Source organism: Chiloscyllium plagiosum, chromosome 9 (assembly GCF_004010195.1).
Source record: "Chiloscyllium plagiosum isolate BGI_BamShark_2017 chromosome 9, ASM401019v2, whole genome shotgun sequence".
Lineage (NCBI taxonomy): Eukaryota > Metazoa > Chordata > Chondrichthyes > Orectolobiformes > Hemiscylliidae > Chiloscyllium > Chiloscyllium plagiosum.
Genome location: NC_057718.1, coordinates 87,594,842 through 87,619,120, shown reverse-complemented (window position 1 = coordinate 87,619,120; position 24,279 = coordinate 87,594,842). Strand labels below are relative to the sequence as shown.

At 40.9% G+C, this 24,279-nt stretch overlaps 1 protein-coding gene across 6 annotated transcripts in view; it reads right to left on the bottom strand.

The window, feature by feature from the left end:
* sash1a (SAM and SH3 domain containing 1a) overlaps positions 1-24,279 on the bottom strand; it is a 131,043-nt gene that overhangs the window by 68,371 nt on the left and 38,393 nt on the right. For 2 of the 6 annotated variants that reach the window (XM_043696468.1, XM_043696470.1), the window contains exon 1: positions 7,764-8,261. The exons of 3 other annotated variants lie outside the window; for them this stretch is intronic. In XM_043696468.1, the coding sequence (XP_043552403.1) occupies positions 7,764-7,862 (99 nt within the window). In that variant the 5' untranslated portion in view covers positions 7,863-8,261. Of the gene's footprint in view, positions 1-7,763; positions 8,262-10,301; positions 10,560-24,279 lie in introns of those variants that run through there. One more of the 6 variants, XM_043696469.1, reaches the window with a different exon arrangement.

The window sequence follows — 24,279 nt, the reverse complement described above, 5'->3', positions numbered from 1 at the left end:
TGAATAGGCTGGGGCTGTTTTCCCTGGAGCATCGGAAGCTGATGGGTGACCTTATAAAGGTTTACAAAATCATGAAGGGCATGGATAGGGTAAACAGACAAGGTATTTTCCCTGGGATGGGGGAGTCTAGAACTAGAATGCATAGATTTAGGGTGAGAGGGGCAAGATATAAAAGAGACCTAAGGGGCAACTTTTCCACACAGAGGGTGGTGCATGTTTGGAATGGGCTGCCAGAGGAAGTGGTAGAGGCTGGTACAATTGCAACACTTAAAAGGCATCTGAACAGGGTATAAGAACAGGAAGGATTTGGAGGGATATGGGCTAGGTGCTGGCAGATGGGACTATATTGGGTTGGGATATCTGGTCTGCATGGATGAGTTGGACTATGACTCGATAAGTGACTCAACTTCCAACCACCCAGAGCCTGTCCACCATCTACAAGGCACAAGTCTGCTATGTGATGGAGTGAAGAGCTTATGCTCAAAACGTCGACTTTCCGCTCCTCAGATGCTGCCTGACCAGCTGTGCTTTTTCAGTGCCATACCTTTTGACTCTGATCTCCAGCATCTCCCAATGTGATGGAATAGTCCGTACTTCCCTACTTGAGTCCATTTCCAATAACACGTGAGGAGTTCAAAAATGTCAAGAGCAAAGAAACTCATTTGACTGGTACTGCATTCATCACTGCTTTACAGATTCACTCCCTCAACCACTGGCGCACATCTACATGATACACTGCTGCAACTTACTAAGCTTTCTTCAATAGTACCTCCCCAGTGTGTGTGTGTTTGTTTTTGCCACCTAGAAGGTGGAAGGCATGTGAAGACCACTATATTAAAGTTCTACTCCTAGACACACATTAACCGACATGGAAATGTATTGTCATTCCTTCGTTTTCCCTGGGTAAAATCCTCAAATTCCCTACCCATTTGTGGGTGCACCCACACCAGAAGAACTGCAGTGGTTTAAGATGGCTGCTTTCCACCCGATTCCCCAATCAATTAGGAATAGGCAATAAATGCTGACCTTGCCACTGGAAACTACATCTCATGCGTGATTACAAATACTGGGAGGTAAGCCAATTACTGACTAAAACAATGAAGGGTTCAACAGGCTTGACACAGAGGAAATGTTTCATCTTGTCAGAAAGAGAACTAAGGACAGTAAATGTAAGATAGAAACTAAAGAAATGCAATTAGGAATTCAGAGCAACATTGTGATTCAACAAACGGTGAGAATGTGGAACTTGCTACCACATGGACTAATTGAAATGAATCATTTAGATACTGATCCATCTTCTCCATATGTTTATGATAAAGGAATAGAGGTTATATTGATTAGCTGAATTGGTAAGGAGGAAGGAGAAAGGAGAACATGTACAGTATAAACACCAGTATGTATATGTTGATCTGAATAGTCTGTTTCTTCAGTGTAAATCGTATGGTATGGGAAAAAATTTGACAAATGCATGCTATGCCCATTAACCCTTTACAGGACGTTCCAGAAACTCCACAATGGGTCTTCTGTTCTTTAGTACGAGTGATTCTGGTTTTCAAGAACCACGGTCAATGGTGATAGTGAGGTTTATCAAGTGTATTTCTTCTGCATTGCAAGTCACTGCAGAATTATAGAGCAGGAAAAGTAATAGTGCAAGAAGTTTTAAAAATTTAAGCCCTCAGGAGAATGTCATCAAATAATAGGACAGTGATGAGGAGAAATGATTACATTTTCAAAAATTTAACTTAATAGGCCTTGATGGCAATTTCTGATAAAATTGCTGAGGATGTGGGAGTGGGGGCTAAAACAGGTATGGTATTCCAAAGAAGACTGCACCAAGTAAAACTGAAGTAAAACAGTGCACTAAGTAAAACTAAAAATAAAAGGAAATACTGCAGCATCAAGAATACTGAAAATGAAATTTTGAAAATTTGCAGGAAACACTCAGTGGACCTGGCAGCTTCTGCGGACAGATACTATGTTAACATTTCAGGTCAATGATTTTTCATCAGAAATGGAACAGATGACGAAAGCCCAATAATCTAAAATGTTGACTTTGTATCTCTCTCCACAAATGTTGCCTGATCTACTGAGTACTTCTAACATTTTCTGTTTCTGAAGTAAATGATTAGCTATGATCCAAGTAAATGAAAGAGCAGGCTCGATAGGGCTGAATTTCACAGTCCTGCTTTAATATTCCTAAATACTTTGTTACAATGGATCAAAATTTAAAATTTAATTTTTAAAAAAAATTATTAAACATTAAGCCTGTCCATTAACATGCAGGTAAGAAATAAGCAGTCACCTCAGATCTCCTGTCCTCTCCCACCTCTCTATGATCTTGCCATAAAAAAGTCTGAAAGTGAAGACATAGCTTGCTTCTGATAGCACTTGTGGCATGATCTTGTGCAAAAATCTATTATGTGCAAGGCAACTGGCTCATAGCCATGTATTGGTGTAGAGAAAGGTAGCTAAGCAGTGGGAGAATGGGAGTATTTTACTCTCAACTTCATTCAGAGTCCCTTAGATAGTTGGAAGTCCATCCACAGAAGACTGCAAGCTGATCAGCTTGAATGGCACATCATTAAGGGACTACAGGACACTGTATTGATTGATTGCTACCCAATATAGGATAGTTGTATAAAACCTATATACAGTTATTCATCAGTTATATTAAAGTTTGTTGCTTGAAACCACTCAGATCAGAATCTTATCACAGAACTATGTACATGAGAAATCTGCACGAGAAAACTCTGCACATGAGAAATCTCTGAATCACATCGTTGTGTGAACGTTATGTCTACTCCTTTTGCTATTACATGGTGTTTTGAGAGCCACATTTTCTCTTCATTTGTATGAGGAAAAGGGCTTTTGTGTCAATGCCACAGTGACTTCAATTTTTTTGTAACAACAAAGCTGGATAATATCTGTGCTAAGTACAACTCAGATTCAAAGAATCGTCAAATTTAAAGTAAGTTCCTCTTCTCCCACTCACTTGTGGGATAACTAAAGAATGCAGGACTTTTCGACATAAATTTTTAATGCCAGATTTGAAGGAAAACTAAAACGAAATGGGCCAGAAACCCTACATTGGTTTGTTGTAAAAGCAAAACTTGGTTAAAAATATTTAACAAAGAACATAGAACTATTAAATTTGATGAAAATCAACTGGCATGCTGGGAAAGCTTGATAAAATTCATGCATACTATTGTCATTTTGGACTGTTGGAGACAAAGTTATTCAAGAGACTTACTGTACTTTTAAACAGATTAGTGCAAGTTAAAAGATAAGGCAGCTGTCTGGCTGGACCTTGGAAATCTAAGAGAAACTGTCAAAGACATGAGCAAGTGCTTTGCAGCAACAAAAAAGGATATAAAAACACTTTTACAGAGATCTCCAATGAACAGAACAAGAAGCAATTCAAAGAAGACGTCATCTAAAAATTAATCTCTCAGTTATCCAGAAGAAATCTCAACTTTGCAACTCCAGATAAGACTGGATGCATGTTTGCTTGTAAAACTATTGAGCCAATAAAATTAATTATTCAAGGAGGTATTCCACTCTTGGCTGTTTTTTTATGCCTCATATCCTAAACAGCAAAGAATTAAAAATGCAACAATTTATCAAGACAATCTATATACTGAGTTCTTCTACATTTTCAGGAAGCCTATGTCCTAGACCTTTAATATTGGGGGACATCCGAAAGACTGGCTCTTTCCACACAGAAGGGAAGCCTATAGCCTGGACTTGAGACTAATTTGCTGTGATATTGATACTGCATCATAGAACTTCTTAGGAATGTGTGAGAAATAGAAATGATATGTAAAATAATCAGATTTTACAAAGCTCTGGTGGAAGCTTATGTTCATACATTGTGAACCACGTCTTGTGGGGCTCAGAACACTTGAACACAATGGAAACTTAATTTCTAAGATAAAAACCAGCGAATTATCAAAGTAACTGGTGGCCAACTGTAACTGGATTTATTTTCCTGAAGTCAAAGACCTCAGAGATCTGACTAAACAGAATTTGATCTCTCCACATAAATGCAGAAGAGACAATGGCTGTCAATGCAAAAGAATTTCACTTCACAAAGTGATACTCAATTCAAGTTCGTGTATAAAATGGAGTTTCACCAAAATACATTCAAGTTATAGACTATCAACAATCTGAATATAGCAGAAGTGATTATAAATAGTGTATCCGATATCAGAACATACTCAAACTGGCTGTTAGCAACCCTGCTTCAGAAAGTGGAATACACTGGTGTTTACCATTAATAAGAATACCCGAGACACCTGAATAACCTAAAACCAGTGTGTTAGATAACTGAACATGCTTGATTTATCTTCTGGCAACAGTGTGCCAATTACTTGGACAAGACTTAAAATACATTAATATGTATAGCCTAACTGAACAGGAGTGACACTGCAACAGAATACTGAACAGATATGAACTGGCTGTTCGTGACAACACATCAAATACCTGAACATACCCAGATAACTCATTGGTAACAACATGCCAGAAAACTGCCCGCTCTAATTGACCATTAGTAATAATGTGCCAGATATGTGATTATGCAATTGATCATTGTTAACAGTTCAATGTGCCAGATATGTGATTATGCAATTGATCATTGTTAACAGTTCATCAGACAGGTGAATACACTCAGACTATTCATAATTGAACATCAGGTAGGTAAACACGCATGGACTGTCAGCGCATCAGATACTACAGTACTCAATGACCATTGGTACCAGTGTATTAAATAACTTGACACACTCTGGACCTAGCATGTAACAGATGGATACTAGGACATGCTTGAAGTATTATTTTAGCAATAATGAGTATCATTTACCTGAACATACTAAAACTGATGATTTGCAACAATGTGCCAAAAAAACTAACCACACGGGGACTGATCATTACTAACAATGTGTTCAGGTATTTGAAAGAATCAAATAGACTGGTGTGCAAGTGCATCAGATACCTGAATATGTTCAAAATAACTTTTTGTGTGCAAAGTACCTGAACTTTTATGAGCTGACTATTGAAAAAGTTCATCATATACCTAAATGCTCATCAATTGCATTTGCAACAGAACTTTAAACCTTCAACTGACCCTAGATATTCTCAAACTGACTATTAGTTACAATAGATCAAATTTCTTCAACATTCAAAATGACCATGAACAACACTGTGAAAACTGAACACACAAACAGATAGTTGCTAACAATGTAAGAGAAGACCTGAGCTCAAAAAGATGGTGGTAAGTGTGTCAAATACTTGAACATTTTAAGTTTAGCATTAAGTAAGACTGTCTCAGATATGTGAACTTACTCAAACTATACATTAGTAAAAGCATGTTAGATATCTGGACAGTCCGAAGCAGAACAAAAGAGCATCAGATAGCTAAACATGCTCAACTGCTCAATAATGAAGTGAGTCAGATACCTGACACATGAGCTGACCATCACTAGCTAGATAATACAACTGTTATTAACAATGCATCTGAAGTCAGAAATCACACGAAAACAGATTGTAGTCCAACAGGTTTAGCTTAAATCACAAGCTTTTGGAGCATAGACCCTTCATTACGTGAAGTGAGAGAGAAGCACACAGAACACAATTTATGGGCACAGAGATCAAAAGATCATACAAATGGTGAGTGGAGTGTCGAACAATAAGACTGCAGGTGACCAAAGGTTTTAGACAATGTGAGCAAAGTGTCAATAGCTAAATAATAACTGAAGGGATGACCTATAATACAATTAAATGTGGCAGAGTTAGAATTACAAAAAAAATTAAAAATTAGATGGTGCTCGAGAGAAACCATTTAATGTTATTTAACAATGTCATGTTATTACAGTCAAATAAAAAGCAAAAGAACAGCAGATGCTGTAAATCAGAAGCAAGGGAGGGGTTGCTGAGAGGGGCTCAGCAGGTCTGTGAAGAAAAAATCAGAGTTAAATCAGGTCCAGCAATCTTTCCTCTGGCTTTTCTTCACAAATGCTGCTAGAGCTGCTTGGCTTTTCCAGCAGCTTCTGTTTTTGTTCCATGTCATTCCAGCCATTTGGTTTGTCTTCAGCACCATATTTTAATTTTTTTTTGTAATTATCTCTTGGCCTCATTTAACTGGATTACAGGTCATCCCTATAGTTATTATTCAGCTGTTGACACTTTATTCACACCGTCTAATACCCTTGATCATCTGAAGAGAATTATTATTCAACAACCCACTCTCACCATTTGTATGATCTTTTGATTTCTCTGTGCATAAGTTGTGTGCGCTTTTCTCTTACTTCACTTGACAAAGGAGCTATGCTCCAAAAGCTTGCGATTTCAAATAAACCTGCTGGACTATAATCTGGTGTAATGTGATTTCTGACTTTGTCCATCTTAGTCCAACATCGGCACCTCCACATCAAGGCAGCTGAAAGCTTAGGAGATACCCAAACATGATTAAAATGTAATAAAATTCCATTAGAGATGAACATGCTTGGATCAGCCACAAGTAAAATTGCATCACCTAAGTGGACACACTGAAACTGACCTTGTGTAATATCTCATCAGAGAGCTCACACCCTCCAAGATGACCATAAGTAACAATAAATGAGACACCAACCTTTGGTAAGAATACAGCAAATGACTGAAAAATGTCAAATTAACCATTGTTAAAGCGTGTCAAATAATTGAACTTTCTCAAAATGATTCTCGATTACCACAATCGAATGACATGAACTAATTGACCATTGTTACCACTGCATTACAGATAACAGGTGTACTGAATGACCATTATTAACAGAGTGTCAAAAATCAGAACATCCTCCAACTGACCATACTAGTACTGGTACATCAGATGGCTCTCAACTAACAACTATTAAGTGTGTCAGTTAGCTGCACTCTTAAATTGACCATTAATTATAGTACAGATACCTGTACAGTCTCAAATTGACCCAGTACCAACTAACATCAGATATATGACATGCTCAAACTGGCCAATACTAATGGTAAATCAGATACCTGAACACACATTCTAATCAACACTAACAACATGTCAGATACCTGAATACAATGCTTTTACTAATGAATAGTTTGAGTAAAGTCACATATCTGAGATTCTCTTACTTAATGGTAACAGGTACATCAGATACCTGAACACAGTCTTAAATTGGCCACTACCAAGGGTACACCAAGCAGATGAACATGTCCAAAATGACAACTAGTAACTGTGCGTCAATATTTGAATACACTTGATTGAATTATTGCTAACAGCGTGCCAGATATTTGAACATGCACGAATTCACCGCTGGACTGTTGGTCAGATGCCTGTGAACACTCGAACTGACCCAGGTGTATCAGGCGCCCAAGCTGACAGGTGAGAAAATACCGGAATATCCTTTCACTGACCAAAATATAAAGTGCACCAGAACATTGAGATAAACCGACTGACAGCCACGATTGTCAGAAAGGTGGTAAAACCTCTGCCGCAAAGCTCTCGTGAGGAACCGTGTCTTAATACCTGAACATGCAACTTGAGTGTGCTTTCGCTAACACAGAAGATGGACCAGATCAAACAGTGAAGCAATTAAATCTGAGGGAGAACCGAATTGGAAAATGCTTTGAAGTAACTGGTCGGAGGCTCTCTTAAACATCTGCTCTTCCTGACCGATTTTCCTTTGGTTTGCTTATTCCCCAGAAGGAAACCGCCGAACAACTGAACCTTCCTGAATGACACCACCCATACTCCCCCTCCCCCAACTCACCAACATCCCCATCATATCCTTCCAGAGGGTGCAGAACGCTTCGGGCAGGTCGGCCGAGAGGGGCGGACACTCATGGGGAGTATCGGGGTCTTCATCCATCGCACTGTTCCCCAAGGTCCTCCGATCGACGGCAGCTCAACCACGAGTCACTGGTGAAGCTCCGAGGCTATCAATCAGGGCAGCAGACGACAAATGGCCCTCAACAAGGGAAATGGGAAGGAGGGGAGAGAGTCGACTGGCCCCGCTCAGCAAGGAATCTTCCCAACCCCCTCAGGAGCTCAGTGGGCCATCCACTCCTCATAGCCCGGCCTCAGTCTTTCCCTCCCCCCAACTCACCTCCTCTTCCAACTCTCTGCCTCCCTGCCGAGCCAGGGAGGGGTTGGGGGGAGAGACAGACAGACACACAGAATGAGGGACAGCTCGCCGCCTGTCACTTCTGCAGGATTCCACCCCCCCGGCCACCACCAACTCCACAAAGTTCCCTCAGCCAGATGCCTGGGAGATTCCAACTCCAAGCGAAAACAAAACTTTTCTGCTTTTGGCCAAGGCGAGGAAGGGGCGTGAACGGGGGGGGGGGTTTGGAACGAGCGGCGGTCCTGCGAGATGAACGAATTCGCTGGAGCAAAACGGGTCCTCCTCGAGAGACGGGGAATGAAAGGCTTCCCGACTCCCGAGAGCGGTGCAGATCTTGAGATAGCCGCCTCTCCCCTCCCCTCCTGCCAAAGTGAGCTCTTCCTCCTTCACATGACTCTCTCCCACATTTCCCACCCTCCCCTCGGTATCAACACTTCGCTACAAAAGCTGCTCTGATGTCAGATGCTCCCGGAGAACAATCGCAGTGTGTGCAAAGTGCTGCATCTGCTTGACTCAAGTATTCACACGGACACATTCAAACCAACAGCCTAACAAAGGGAAAGTTTCAACTCTGAGGCAGACTGCACAGTCGAGGCTGTGAACTTTGGCCGCTGGAAAGCTCACTCCCTTCGCTAAAACTTTACCACTCTCTACCACATCACCCCCCCGCCCCGCAAAAAAATAGTTCTTGCTTTATAGAACGGTGAGAGAAAGAGAAACTGGAGGAATGGATAATGTGACGAGTAGTTTTCATCGATTCTCCTCAGTTTCCACTGTCAGCACAGCAGAGGGTCCGGATCGAAGTCAGTCAGCAGATTAGTTTTGGAATGGTAGTGCTGATAAAGTGAGTTCCTTTAAAACGGCGAAGTTGTGGTGATCTGGAATGTGTTTCCCGAGCACACAGTGAAAGCGGATTTAACAGAAATGCAATTGGAGCTTTTGTAGGCAGCTTCTTATAAAGTGTTTTTGCTTTCCTCCCAGTTTCTCACCGTTGTCTCAACTTCATTCAGGGAAACTGATATTCTGCCTTCCCCCTCCCCCCGCCATGACCAGATGCTTCGTTATTATAAAACAAAGAACCGCAGGCATCGAAGATCTTAATCAAACAATAAATAGACGTTTCCGGAGAAACTCAGCCGGTCTGGCAGCATCTTTAATGAGAAAGCAGCGTTAGTGTCAAGTCCACTGATCCCTATTTCAGAACTGACTGCAGCTATGAAAAGGCGAAATTGATACCGATAACTGGGTGGAAAAGTGGAAAGAGAGCGAGCCCAGACAGAGATAAAATAGAGATGGGCAGACAAAAGGATTGTTGATAGTAAAATACGGATGATCTGGAGATGCTGGTGTTGGACTGCGGTGTACAAAGTTAAAAATCACACAACACCAGGTTATAGTCAAACAGGTGGAATACAGAAGCAGAGAAGCTCGATCGGGGATAATAAAGATTCTGCCTAAAGACTGAAACTTGAGATTCAGAAAATATCCTTCATTTTGGACTTTGGATATTTGTGAAACAATTGAAACAATTACACTGTTGTTTTGACTGAACATTAATGTATTAAACTATTAGTAAATTAATTATATTGCAATACATTCAGTGTAAAAATGTAAAACTGTAGTCAAGTCTTTTTGTACTGTGACTGAATTTAAAGGACCAAATATCAAACATCAGTCAGGAATTGGCACATTTCTATAATATGAAATAACAATGTAATTTTTTTGTTTTTTTTAATATATTTGAAGTATCAAAAACCAATCTTTGAAAAATATCCACCCACAGAATGGCATACCTGGCTATGTATCAAACCTCAGCCTCATTGTTTCAATCTCCACCTGAATAAACAGGCAGAACCACTTAATTTCTGAACTGCCAGTTTTGGTCATCTGACCTAACATCTCTTTATGTGGCTCAGTATCACATTTTATATTGTGATATTCCTGTGAAGTGTCCTGGAATATATTATCACACTGAAGGCCACAATTTGAATATAAATTGTTGTAATTGCTGAAAATACACCTGAAATTAGTAACTCATTAAAAACTGTAAATCAGGTTGTTAAACATAATATATGGCCAAAACATGAACAATATAAAAAGTATACCCCTGGGGTTTTAGATCCTAAGTAGTGGGAGAAATGCAGTCAGTCACATTTGTTGGCTTATCACTTGGATTAAACTCACCATGTGATATCAAGAATGTCAGAACTCCGGCTCTTATAGAGTTACTCTTCCTCGATTGTCAGCATGTAGTCTGTGCACCTGCAGTCCCTCAAGCCTTAGTTAGAAATCCATCCCATTGAAACAATACTTAGTATTGAAGAGCTTTTAATTCCCAACAGTCGAAACAAGTCCAGGTGATTAACAATTCAGGATAATAGCAGCTCTCCTCATTTTCTCAATCTGTAGTCTTTCCTACCGGAAACTAATGCCTCTCTCTGCACACGTTTGGATAGCTTGCCCTTCCCTTTCCAGAACACCCTTCCTTTCCTGGCGACGATGTCATTTCCACCCTAGCTCCTCTCTCCACCAGAATTAGCTGTTGCCATCAGCAACTTATGGTTGAAAATTGGCACCCTGACAACAACAAGCTCACCTCCCAACCCTGAGGCGTGGTAAGACTCCACACCTACTGCACAATAAACATTCTGTGCAAACAGGTACAAAGCTGCAAATCCAGCAAGCACTCACTCTGAACAATTAAAGTTAGGGAGTTGTAACAATTGCACAACTTGACTTTAAAGGTGCAAGACAACAGAATAATGCTAAATACAACTAAGGTGTCATACAGTCTTCATTCCAAAACTGTTCTTATGGTTCTCTGTCTCTCCTTTATACACTTACATAGAATTTACAGCAAAGAAATAGGGCATTCAGTCCAAGTGATCTTCCTCCTACCAACAATAATAACCAGCTACATTCAAATAGTGTCATCCCAAGTTGCTTCAAATGATCAGATAAAATTGGATTCTGCACCACATAAGGTGATAGTGGGAAGCTAATTAGAAACCTTGGTCAATACTGTGTTTTCAGAAGATTCTTACAGGAGGAAAGTGAGATAGAGAGAAGGGAAATAATTCCAGAGACTAGGGACTTGGAAGCTAAAGGCATAACTGCGATTAAGGTGATTAAAATTGAGGATGCTGCAGAGACCCAAATTAATAGCCCTTCCTTCTATTCTTTCCTCCTTTGTCCTTGTGTTCCCCTGAATTACAAAGGGCCTTAATCATTCCTTGTGGTAGCTAGATCCATATTCTAAGTAGTCTGTGAAGAAGCTTTTCTTGTAAGAAATATCTACTACTAAAATGTTATTTTTTGAAGTATCGTACGAAAATGTTGGTGCACCCAATCTGTCTGCTACACTTTGCTGTCTGTGTAACACAGATCAACAACATTAATACTTAGGTTTTCGGATAATGGGACACAAGAAATCACAACAGCAAAATAGAGGATTAAAAAAATCAGTTCTCAACCTTCCACCTAGGCCCAATGCTCCTTCAAAATATTTTGTGTATTCAGTGTGTTCTATAATTTCACCAGCTGCTGTAAATCAATTAAGCTGTTATTCACTGATGACACTCCTATCTCTTAGTCAGAAAGTTGTTCAAGTAATGCACCAAAAGACTTGACTGCATTGGATGGAATTTTCCAATTTTCAGTTAAAATATTTTGCCAAGTGAAATTCACAATACCTAGACTGCATGGCTTGGAGTGACCTTTCTCACGCAATCTTCCATTCTTTACCTTGTTAATTCTGTTGCCAAGCTCTAGGGCATCTTTCTCAGGGAACCACCTGGTCAGAGAAATGGAGGTACTCACCAGTGGTATTCGGGCCACTGGGTGTCACATTTAAAGCTAAGCCGCATACCACTTCAGGTGCTGCAAGCCAGTAACAGGCCATTGCACTCTGCAGCTGGACAGCTCTTCACTGCTTCATGAGACAGGTGTTTTGATGAACAGGGTGGAGAAGTGGAGGGCAGTCCTTTTTCCACTAGACTGCCTCAGGAGGCCAATCTGAACCCAAAATGTGGGCCTGGTTGTTGCTGCATCCCAGATGAAGAGGGATAACAAACAGTGCAGGAAGGTCAATGATCTTTTGTGCTCTAAAAGGGTCTTCGCTCTGCTTCTTCACACTCACTTACCTCAGTCACTGTAGCCCTGTCACTGCACATGCCCCTTACTAAGGTTCATGGAATACCACTCTCATTATTGCTTTCAGTATGGTGTGTCAATGGTTCTCACATAGTTCATCCTCTCAAACATGCTTCCCACTCACTCACTGGGCCACCTCACTGCTTCTCCTGTTTGTGCATCACCACTAACTGCGCTTGCATCCACATCCATCATGCTCAATCCCTCCTTTTGTCTCACTGGATGAAAAACTGACCCACAATCCCCAGACTGATGTTTTCACTGCATGTGACCACAGGACTGACCATCTGGGATGCAGGACTGACCATCTGGGATGCAGCACCAACCTGGCCCACAATTTGGATCCAGATTGGCTTCCTGTGGCAATGGAAAAAGAACTGCCCTCCACTTCTCCACCCTGTCCACCAAAACCCCTGTCTCATGAAGCATTGAGAGAGCTGTCCAGCTCCAGAGTGCAATGACCTGTTCCAATTGCAGACCGCAGGGACACCGATCCCTGAACTCTGAAAGGACCAAGCACCTTACAGATGGTGGCCAATCCTCAGGACGGAATTGGATGAGCCCCTTGACTGTATATGACGACGCTTCCTGATTGACCAAAACAAGGTGGGTGGTGGGATGCTGGTTCCAGCTGACAGTTATTTGCTCTGAGGAAATTCTAACTTCCCAGCAATTCCCAGGGAGTCAGTTGCATGAGATTTCTGCATGCTTGTGATGCACAACTCCAATCTGTGCTGTTGCAATGACCACCTCTACCTTGAAGTTTTGGTCTCTGATTGATGGTCCACAAAGGTGAACTGGAATTCTGAAAACCTTCAAGAGGTGTTGTCAACGAGGGTATCTGAAACAAGTATTCCTTTAGGAACCAAAATCCACCACCATAAAGATTTTAATATTGAGGAAGTAGTTGGTTCAGCTGATAGTTACAACTTAACCTAGAACATTCAAGTGGTAGTGAACCATTGCTCACAAATCCACAAAGGCGCCACGGAGACAAATGAAATGATAACAAATAATTTACTATAGAGGCAGGATAATAGAAATGAAAAAAAAACAACTGATGCTCCTCCAGCTAGTAGAGAACATAGGAATGATTTGAAGAAGTCGAGTTGTTTTATTACCATAAAGCAGGATACGTAATAGCAGAATGCTGGCTGCAAGTTAAAACCAGAGACAGAGGTAAGTGTAAGCTTTAGTAAGTGTGTTTAGTGTTTTTCCAGGAATTACTGTACCAGTAGGCGAAATGGGTGACAAACCTACACCGTGTAATGGATTTTCAATTGGTGCAAATCAGAGTGTAAAACATTATGAGGGTTTTATCTTTGAGGGTGAAGTAACTCCATTTGTTTGATAAAGGACTGTAAAAGATGACCTGTTTTAGGGAGATAGGTTGGGTTTGATGTTTGATGTCAGCAAAAAACATTCACTTCTCTCCAGAGAATTTGATAAATAAAATACCATTGATGCAGGGAACTGATAAGGATTGTTTAGCTGTTCCAATGGGTAGAGCAAACTTAAGCTGTGCTTCTTGAGTCAATGGATATGTTCTTAGAGGAATAGTGTTGGCACAATCAATTAACAATGTTGATTTCCTATGAGGAAGTGACCTCATGGGGAATAGGCGGTTGCTATCTTCTGAGATAGGGGCAAATCTACTGGAATAGATGATGTACTCAAAGAAACAGGAACCAAATATAATCCTGTTGTAGGAAGATTTATTTTCTTAACAAAAGATGTGTCCAGAGAGTCAAAGGTCCAAAATTTTAACATGAAAGATGCAGTAATATTCTAGAGAGACGGAATCAGATTGATGTCAAATGCAAACAAACCTACTGTCAGCTTTGAGTTTGCCTGCAGATTTTATGTCATGGGAGTAAGAATAGAATACAGCAGCAGAATTCCAGGCGAATGAACAAATAAAGGAAGGCAATGTAGTAAACCAAAATAATTTGGGTCTGGCAAATGCTGCTATTTTGGAACTGCAAGCATATATTAAAGTATTGGAAAGAAACAGAAACTTCAGAAAATGAAGATGTTGCTCTTGGAAAGGATCGTAAAGCTATAAATTGACTTGCTTAAAAAAGTGGCAATTTTTTTTGACTAACCATGTGAGGACTATACCTTTTATTTTTCTGTACTTTGACTGTGGACTGAAGTGGGGAAAAAGGCTGTTTTAAAAGTCAAGACTGTGGAAAGGATGCCTGTATTTGAAAAAAACAAGTTGCCAGAGATCCATTGTAAGTGCTGTTTAGACTGCTTTGTTCAGCCAGTGGGGCTGGTTGAGGTTGAGTGAACTGTCTAATTTATAGCCAAGCTGGAGCTAACAGGTCTGTGTACGAATAGAGGTTCAGCTAGCAACAAGAAGCTGATTGGTCTCTGAAGTGGTGACCGGCTGTAAATGATAAAGGACTTCTACTGGTCAACACCTATGTGATTGGTTCCCAGAAACTTAACAGCATGTAGAATCACAGAATACCTGCAGAAAGAGGCCATTTGGCCTGTTAAGTCCGCACAAATGCTTTGGAGAGCATCCCACCCACATTCAACCCCCTACCCTATCCTCGTAATTATCATGGCTAGCCCACCTAACTTGTAGATACCTGGACACTATGAGGCAATTTAGCATGGCTAATCCTCCCTAACCTGCACATTTCTGGACTGTATAAAGAAACCAAAGCACCAGGCAAAAATCCATGAAGATACAGGGAGAAAGTGTAAACTCCAAACAGTCACTCAAGGCTGGGATTGATGTGAGCTAGCAGTGGCAACCAGTGAGCCATCATGCTGCTCACATGGGTGTGAATGTTTGCTTAGAAGCCATTAGATCTCTGCAAGAGCAGGATCTGTCTCTTTTCTCTGCAGTAAAAAAAACACACTAAGCCTAGAGAAAGTCAGTTCATTTTTTCTCTCAGCAGTTGCTGGCTCTTAGACTGCAAGCCAAAGTCTTTACAAGTGTGAACCAGCCACCCTATACTTTCCACAAACAAGGAAAAAGATCTAGAGAAGGAGAATCAAGGAACAGGAGGTCCTGACAAGTCAAAAGGATCATCTCAGTGAGCCCTGTGGGCAGGAATCATTGAATTGCTTTCCCAGTCTTACCCTCCACCCATAATTGTATGTGCACGTAGGGGAAGCTGTTAAGGGAGTTCAAGTCTTAACTAGTAGAGTTGTATGATGATGGTTCACAAGTGTTTATCTGTACCTAGAATCTATTTTGATGCTTCCAGTCAACATGGGCATAAAAGACAGATAAATTGGAGAATTCTTGCATGTTTTTATAATATTTTTAATTTTTATGACAATTCTCTGAAAAATGGGATTTGATATCCAGCATCCTACCCCAGTGAGGTGCAACCAAGTTTGGGGGCTCTTCTAAGGTTGATTTTGTAACATAGCCAATGAGGATTTGTGTGTGGTATTAGTAAATGGCCTGGGTGAAGGAAAAAAGGGTTTTGTATTACATTTAAGACATGGCACTGGAAATGCAAATCATTTCCTGTAGGTGTCAAAGCTGTCCTTGACAAGTCTTAAATGAATGTTCAAAGACCAAGTTGATTGACCTGTCGGGTAAACTGGAGGTAGCATTGCCTGACAGAATTATGAAGGCAGAGATAATTGAGGTACTAGCCCGGAACTTGGGTTTAAAGGAAGTTCAAGAGAGACCAGATATTCGGGTTGTGAAACATTAGAATCAGTAGATATTCAATGATAGTTAAAGCAGCTTGAACGTGAGAAGAAAAAGAAGGAACGAGAAATGGCAGATATAAAAAAAGGAAAAGGAAATGGAATTAAGAACATAAGAAATGGAAATGAAAAGTCAAAATATAAAAGAAAAAACTCAAATTAATATTACAAAAAAGAGAAAGCAACAGAACATGAACATAAGTTTAAAATTAAGTGGGTAATACAGGAGATATTTTAGGCCTTGATTGGGAGAATCTGAGTTGCAATTTGAAGTCCAGTATGCAAATGTTTAAGTTTGCACAAGCCTTACCAAAATTTGAGGAAAAGACTCTGGAGTTATTCTTCATGTCATTTGAGAAAATATTGAGAAAATATTGAGAAAAGTGAATTGGGCAAAAGAACATTGGACATTGCTTAAGTGCAGCAAGTTGATAGGTAAAGCACAGGAAATTTATACTTCACTGTCACAGGTGATCTTTTGGGATTATGTTACAAAAAAGGTTGGGTACATTTGAGTTAGTGCCTGAGGCATACAGGTACAAGTTCCCAAATTTAAGTAAATAAATCAGAGCAAATCTATCCTGAATTTCATAGGGTTAAGCCAAGTAATTCTTACAAGTGGATATGAGCAGTAGAAGTATGAAGCTTTCTGAAAGATTATTTTCTTTGAAGAATATCTTCTGTAATAAGAAGCTATGCTGAAGACCAAAAATTGCAATAGCTAGACAAGCTGCAATAATGGCTGCTGATTATGAGCTAATACATAAAACAAAATATTTTTTTCATTCGCCTCATAGATTTGAAAGGGATGGAAAATTGGAGTGTGGAGGAAAGACGAGTAGCCAGAGTAAAGAGTGGAAAGCGGGAATGCCCCTAAGCCGCCGCCTCAGATCAGAAGGGAAAGCTCCAAGGGTGGAAATGTGAAACTTGAAAGCTATGGTTTTTACACTGCAACAAGATGGGATATGTTCATTTAGAATGCTAAAAATTATGAGGGAAACCTATGATACTTGTTGGAGCTTGTAAGAATGATTTCAAATAGGAAACTGAAAAGGAAAAGGCCATGGATCAGATTGTAGCTTCAAGTTCAACTAAGAGCAGATGTAAACAATGTTGTGAGTGCAAAAGTATGTAAGCTAGATGAGAGACATGAAGGTTTTTTTTGCCTAAAGGAAAGAAAACTCTGCTTTTTTCAAAGGACATAACAAAGTCCATAATTATAGTAGGGAACACAAACACTACTCAAAGTTTCTTGCTGGAGGAGGATTCCATTTTCTTTCCAGAGAGTTCAATGAAAGCCAAAGTAAATAAGATAGGTGAAGACTATATCCTGGTTCCATTGCACCAACTGAAATGTGATCTGTCGTCTGGACCAGTGGTGGTCAGAGCAGATAAGAAATTACCTGTAGACAGAGTTGATTTACTCTGGGAGAATGATTTAGCAGGAGTGAAAGTTGTATCTTCATCATTCATTGAGATCATGGCTGATCTGTGGCCTTACTCCATATATCTGCCTTTGTCCAATAACCTTTAATACTTTTGCTGAACAAAAATTTATCTACCTCAGATTTAAAATCATCAACTAATTCTGCATCTACTGCTGTTTGAGGAAGAGTGTTCCAAATGTCTCCCACCCTTTGTGTGCAGAAGCATTTCCTAACATCTCTCCTGAATGTCTGAGAATTAGGACCAGACCAATGCCCCTCTCGTTCTAGAGTCCCCACCAATGGAAATATTTATCTTTATCTTGCCTTTTTGTGATAATATCTTGAAGATCTATTCTATTAGATCAAGTCTTAGCCTTCTAAATGAGAGAGAAAAGAAGCTTAATTTGTAAAATCTCTCCTCATAGCTAAAGGCCAGGTTTCATTCTCATAAACCTACACTGTACTCCCTCCCAAGCCCTCCCTTCCTAAGGTGTGGAACCCAGACCTGCTCACAGTACTCCAAGTGGGGTCGAAACAGAGATTTCTTTTACTGCACCATAACATCTATATCCTTTACCTATAAAGGCCAGCATTCCATTAGTTTTCTTGATTATTTTCTGCACCTGTTAGTGGTATTTTAAAGATTATGCATCTGAACCCATTCCCAAAGTCTCTTTGGACATCCATTATATATACGTTCATACCATCTAAAAGGAACCTTGCTCTATCTTTTCTTGATACAAAATGGATAACCTCACACCGGTTTACATTGAGCTACACCTTCCACAGTTTTACCCATTTAATCCATTAATATTGTTTTGTAATTTTATGCTGTCATCTATACTGTCTACAATGACATTTAACTTTGTGTCATTAGCAAATTTGGATATTTGACTTTCTACACCATTACCCAAGTAATTAATAATGTAAATGATTGAGGCCCTAACAGAGATCTGGTTAAATCCTGCTAATCTGAGTACATACTTATGATCCCTACTTTATGTTGTCTGTCATTCAACCAACTTTCCAGCCATGTCAGTAATTTGCCCTCAGTTCCATGAGTTAACAGCCTCTTATGTGGAACTTTTATCAAATGCCTTCTGGAAGTCCACATAAACATCATCAGAGACATTTCTCCACCACTACCTTAGTCACCTTTTTATGAAATTCAGACAGGCTCGTCAGGCATGACCTATCTGTCATGAATCCATGTTGACTCTTTTTGATTAACTGAAAACTTTTATCCTTGATCGGTCCTTTATCATAAATTTCAACAACTTCCCCATTACCAATGTGAGGAAAACTAGTCTGTCATTTCCTGGATTTATTCTTTTGCCTTTCTTTAAAAAGTGGAGTGAATTGTGAATTTTTCCAATCCAGAGGGACAACTCATATCTAGAGAACTCACGATAGTTGGAACTTCCTTTAACATCCTCAGATAGAAACTATCAGGCTCCAGGGATTTGTCATTCTTTAATTCCATCAATTTCTTGATTTCTAATGTTTTATTTCCATTAAGTTTATTCAGTCCCTGTTCCCAGTCCACTATTAATTTCCTTGGGACTTACAGCAAGTTATGCTCCTTTTCTACTGTAAATACTGAGGCAAATTAACTATTCAACACATCTGCCATTTCCCCATAGTCATTGACAACATCCCCACTTTCAGTCCTTAGTGGGCCAACAGTGTTCCTGACCACCTGCTTTCCCTTTACACCACTACAAAATTTCTTCTCATTGATTTTAATGTCCCTGGAAGGTTTCCTTTCAAAATCCTCATCTCACCAGCTCTTACAAACTGCTTTGAGGCCCTTTGTTGGTCTTTGTGTCTCTTCCATTCAGCAAGATTAGTGCTGTTTTTGCATTTTTGTAATCCCTTTCTTTAGTTTTTTAGTCTCTTATCTGTTTGGTTGTCTTTCTCTGGAGGTATCCACTAGTTAATAAGAGACACACAAGATGGCAAGCTCACTCTTAGAAATTCTCTGACACAGCAGTTAAAAAATCACAGCTTGCAACAACTATTGCAGGTAGGATAAACTAGTTTTCTTCAGGTTAACAGTGAGTTTTGACTGCGGAGAACAGGAGCTTGCTCACAAGCTAAGGAAGAACTGTATTTTCAGTCTCTCTGAAACCTGTACTCAGGTGTAAACTGAGAACTAATCACAGTTGTTGACAGGCAAAAACTGGTGAACTGGTCCAAAGACAAATTAATTTCTTGCTGCCAACCAACTGTACATCCCCTCAGCTTCAAATTTCAGTCAAAACTTCAATTACTGCATGTTAAAACAGTTGTTTAAATAATTCTTGTAACAAATGTCACTGTATGCCTTTAAGACATATAGCCACCCTTTCAAACACTCAAAAACAGCTCTTTTTCATTTCAATCCACTCTATCTTTTAAAAAAAGTCACAACACAAAAACACAAGATCTTTACAACTCACAAGACTGGGACAAAAATTAGATTCCTTAACATTTTCTAGTACAGATTCCTAAATAAATGTACCGTGTTGAAGTTGAATTGGTTTATGGTCATGAGATTAGAGGTCTATTAAAATTGATTAAAGATGTCACTGAACCAAAAAGATGAATCCTCAATGATGATGATGTGTTGATGTTATTAGAAAGACTCAGAAGCGAGTAAGGGAGCACAACAGCATTTGACTGTTTCACAAGTGAAAAAGATAGAATGGGCAAATAAACATTTAGCAATTAGTATGTTTCAAGTGGGAGATGAAGTTTTAGTCTTGTTACCTTTGCAAGGCAATTCTCTGAAAGCAAAATTCAGTGGTTCATAGCAAGTAATTAAGTGGATTTGTAAAGTGACTTACCTGACAAATACCTCTGTTCACAGGAAGAAGAATAGGTTATGTCACATAAACATTGTGAAAAGCTATTGGGTAGGGAAGTAGATAAGGAGGAACTAAGTGTACTGGAGATGACAGAGACGATAACAGTGAAGTAGACAGTTCTCAAAATGAACCTCCTACAGTTTGACTAGCTAACACAAATATTAGGACAATTAGACACTGTGTTCTCATACTTGGAGAAAGGACAACAAGAGAGGATCTTATAAGATGACTGAGAAAGTATATGGTAATCTCTGAATATAAACCCGGATAAAGCACATTAGCTGCAATGATATGGTTGTAGAAGAGTCAAGACCACATCCAGTTCAGTCTTTAGAGGGATCATGACAAAACACTTAGTTGTTTCAAAAGTGTATTTTAAATATCATAAACCATTATGAATAAGGAGCTAGCTTTGAGTTTGATGGCATCTCATTTGCCAAAGTGCCAATTGGCTGCTATCCTATCTCAACACTATCTGCTGATTACTGTCAAGCTGGAGAAGTGGGTGTGGTAGTGACATGCCAATCTGATGATCTGCAGGATGATGCATTCACCTTTTTGGAAGGATCATATTACTGAGCCAGATTCTGGTGTTGACTTGTTTCATTCCTAGTTCAACAATCAATCTCATTGTAAGGTCAAAACTTCAAAGGTTCTCAGGAAATTATATACCATTTCCAAAATATCTAAAAATATTTCTGGAATTGCTATTGTGCGTAAAGAGGCCATTTGGCCTGTTGAGTCACTGACCATCTAAAGAGCAACCCACCCAGACACAGCCCCCGACACTATGCCCATAATCCCGCAGTTACCATGGCTAACCCACCTACCCTGCACATCCCTGGACACTACAGGGCAATTTAGCATGGCCAATTCACCTAAACCACACAGCTTGGGATTGTGCAAGGAAACTTGAGCACCTGGTGGAAATCCACACAGACATGGGAAGAATGTGTAAACTCCATACAATCACCCAAGGTTTGAATCGAAACCAGCTTCCTGGTGCCGTGAGGCAGCAGTGTTAACCACTAAGCCACCGTGCCACCCGGAATATAACCTCTAAGTTTTCTTTACATCCCAGGAAATAGTTCAATATTTCTAGATTATCTATCATCCAAGAGATACTGTAGCATGTTCATTCAGAACATGGCTTTCAAAAGCAACATTGAGTGGAGATTTCTCTTCATAAAGTGCAGTATCAATATTGTTTAGATACTGTCAGAACCCCAAAATATATGGATGGCTTTTTAGCCCTTAATTCCAAATTGGGTTTTTTTTTGTAAAAGAGGACTGATACAGAGACAAAATGACTGCAGACATAAATTCAGTGGTTGACCGGCAAAAATTCTACGTGGGACCAATAAATACCACACCCACGGATGTGAAGAGAACATCAAACAACAAGAGTAGTGGGAGGTATACAAGTCAAAACAGACTGGACTTTGATCTTATGATTACAACGATAATGAGAGACTGATGAACTCCTGCTCAATAGCAAGTTGCCCATATCGCCGAAGTCCCAAACTGCAAGCATATTTTTTGTTCTTCCCTTTGAAGAATACACAAGAACAGGAGTTAAAAAGCCTGCTTCAACTCAACTGGAGAATGCCAGTCAGAGTGCAAACCTTTATGTACCAGTCCAGGTTTGAACATTAGTCGAGCGTGTGTTACTGAGAGAGTACAGCAGGTCAGGCAGCATCTGAGGAGCAGGAGAATCGACATTTTGGGCACAGGGAGGTTCTGTCCTTGTAGCTTTGGGAGGGGTGGGATTCAGGTCAGTGTTGTATGAAGTGGAGGAGATACGCTGGAGGACATCGTCAGCCACACAGGAGGGAAGAAGGTCTCCAAGCCCTCCATTTCTTCCTCTCACACCGTCCTAACCAGTACTCTTCACCGACACCCTCATCCGCCTGGCTGAACCGGTCCTCACCCTCAACAACTTCTCCTTCCAATCCTCCCACTTCCTCCAAACCAAAGGGGTAGTCGTGGGCACCCGCATGGGACCCAGCTATGTCAGTCAAGGACACGCAGGTTCTGGGACTCCTCTACTGCCCAACCGTTACACCCGACGCTGGAGGAAGAACGCCTCATACTCTGCCTCGGGACCTTGCAGCCACTTGGGATAAATATGGATTTCAACAGCTTCCTCATTTCCCCTCCCCCCATATTATCCCAGTCCCAAATCTCCAAATTGGCACCGCCCTCCTGACCTGTCCATCACTCCCCTCTCTGACCTATCACCTTCTTTGTTGGGGACATGGAGCAGTCCATCTTCTGCAGTTACACCGGCACCATTCCCACCTGTTCCTCCACTACATCGATGACTGAGTCGACACCACTCATATTCCCACAAGGAGGCTGAATAGTTCATCAACTTCACCAATACCTTCCATCCCGACCTCAAATTCACCTGGACCATCTCAGATAGCTCCCTCTCCTTCCTGGACCTCTCCATCACCGTCTCTGGTGACCGACTAACAACAGACATCTACTACAAGCCCACCGACTCCCACAGCGACCTAGACTACACTTCCTCCCACCCTATCTCCTGTAAAAATGTCATCCCTTATTCCCAATTCCTCTGCCTCCACTGCATCTTTTCCCAAGATGACCAATTCCACCTCAAAGTCCCTTTGATGGCCTCCTCCTTCTAAGATCGCCCCTTCCCATGTCGTTGATGATGCCCTCCAGCGTATCTGCTCCACTTCACGCACCACTACCCTTGAATCCCAGCCCTCCCAATGCAAAACGGACAGAACTTCCCCGGTCCTCACCCTCTACCCACCAACGTCTGCCACCTTCAAAAGGACACCACCACCCTCCCCACCCCTATCAGCGTTCCAGAGAGACCATTCCCTCTGTGACTTCGACAGGTCCACGCCCCCTACCAGCCCACACCCAACTCCTTGCACCTTTCCCAGCCACCGCAGGAATTGCAAAACCTGTACCCCACAGCACTCCCCTCACTTCCTTCCAAGGCCCCAAGGGTCCTTCCACATCCATCAGAAACTTACCTGTACCTCTACCAATGTCATCTACCTCATCCATTGCACCCAACGTGGTCTCCTCTATATCATGGAGGCAGGGTGCCTTCTTGTGAATCATTTCAGAGAACATCTCTGGGACACTCGCACCCACCAACCCCACCGCTGTGGCTGAACACTTCAACTCCCCGTCCCACTCCGTTGAGAACATGCAGGTTCTGGGCCTCCTCCACTGCCAAAACGTTACCACACGACGCCTGGAGGAAGAATGCCTCATATTCCACCTTGGGACCCTGCAACCACATGAGATAAATGTAGATTTCAACAGCTTCCTAATTTCCCCTTCCCCCCACATTATCCCATTATCAAGCCTCCAACTCAGCACCGCCCTCCTGACCTGTCCATCACTTCCCCCCAGGACGTATCACTTTCTCCCACACCTTCATCCACCTATCGCGTTCTCAGCTACCTTTCCCCCAACCCTATCCCTCTCCCCTTTATCCCTCAGCCCCCAGCCCATAAGCTTCATTCCTGATGAAGAGCTTACGCCCGAAATGTCGATTCCCCTGCTCCTCGGAAGCTGCCTGACCTGCTGTGCTTTCCCAGCACCACACTCTCGACTCTGATCTCCAGTATCTGCAGTCCCAACTTTCTCCCAGGTTGGAACATTAGTGTGCTGTGAAGGTTGCAATGAAGAATTATCTTGCAATCACCGTTGTGTTGCCTCAGTGTTAACATTTGAATCAAGAGGTACAGAAACTCAGTGAGGCATCAAGAAATTTAAAACTATTGTTTTACTCACAATTGCACATATTGAGGGATGAAGCTTGCCTACAATTATCCACCTTAAAACGGAAAATGGCAGAGACCAGAACCACAAAGAAACTGTAGATCTCCAGCAACCTTTAAGCAAAAAACAGAGAAACCAACATGCACTCACGACAGCAAGGAGAGAGGAAGTTATTTTCTCTCTCAATTTCCCCAAAATACAGAAACTAGCTGATGAGAGGCATCTTGGAATAACGATTTACTGAAAACTATGAATACACTGAAGTTTCGCTACTTT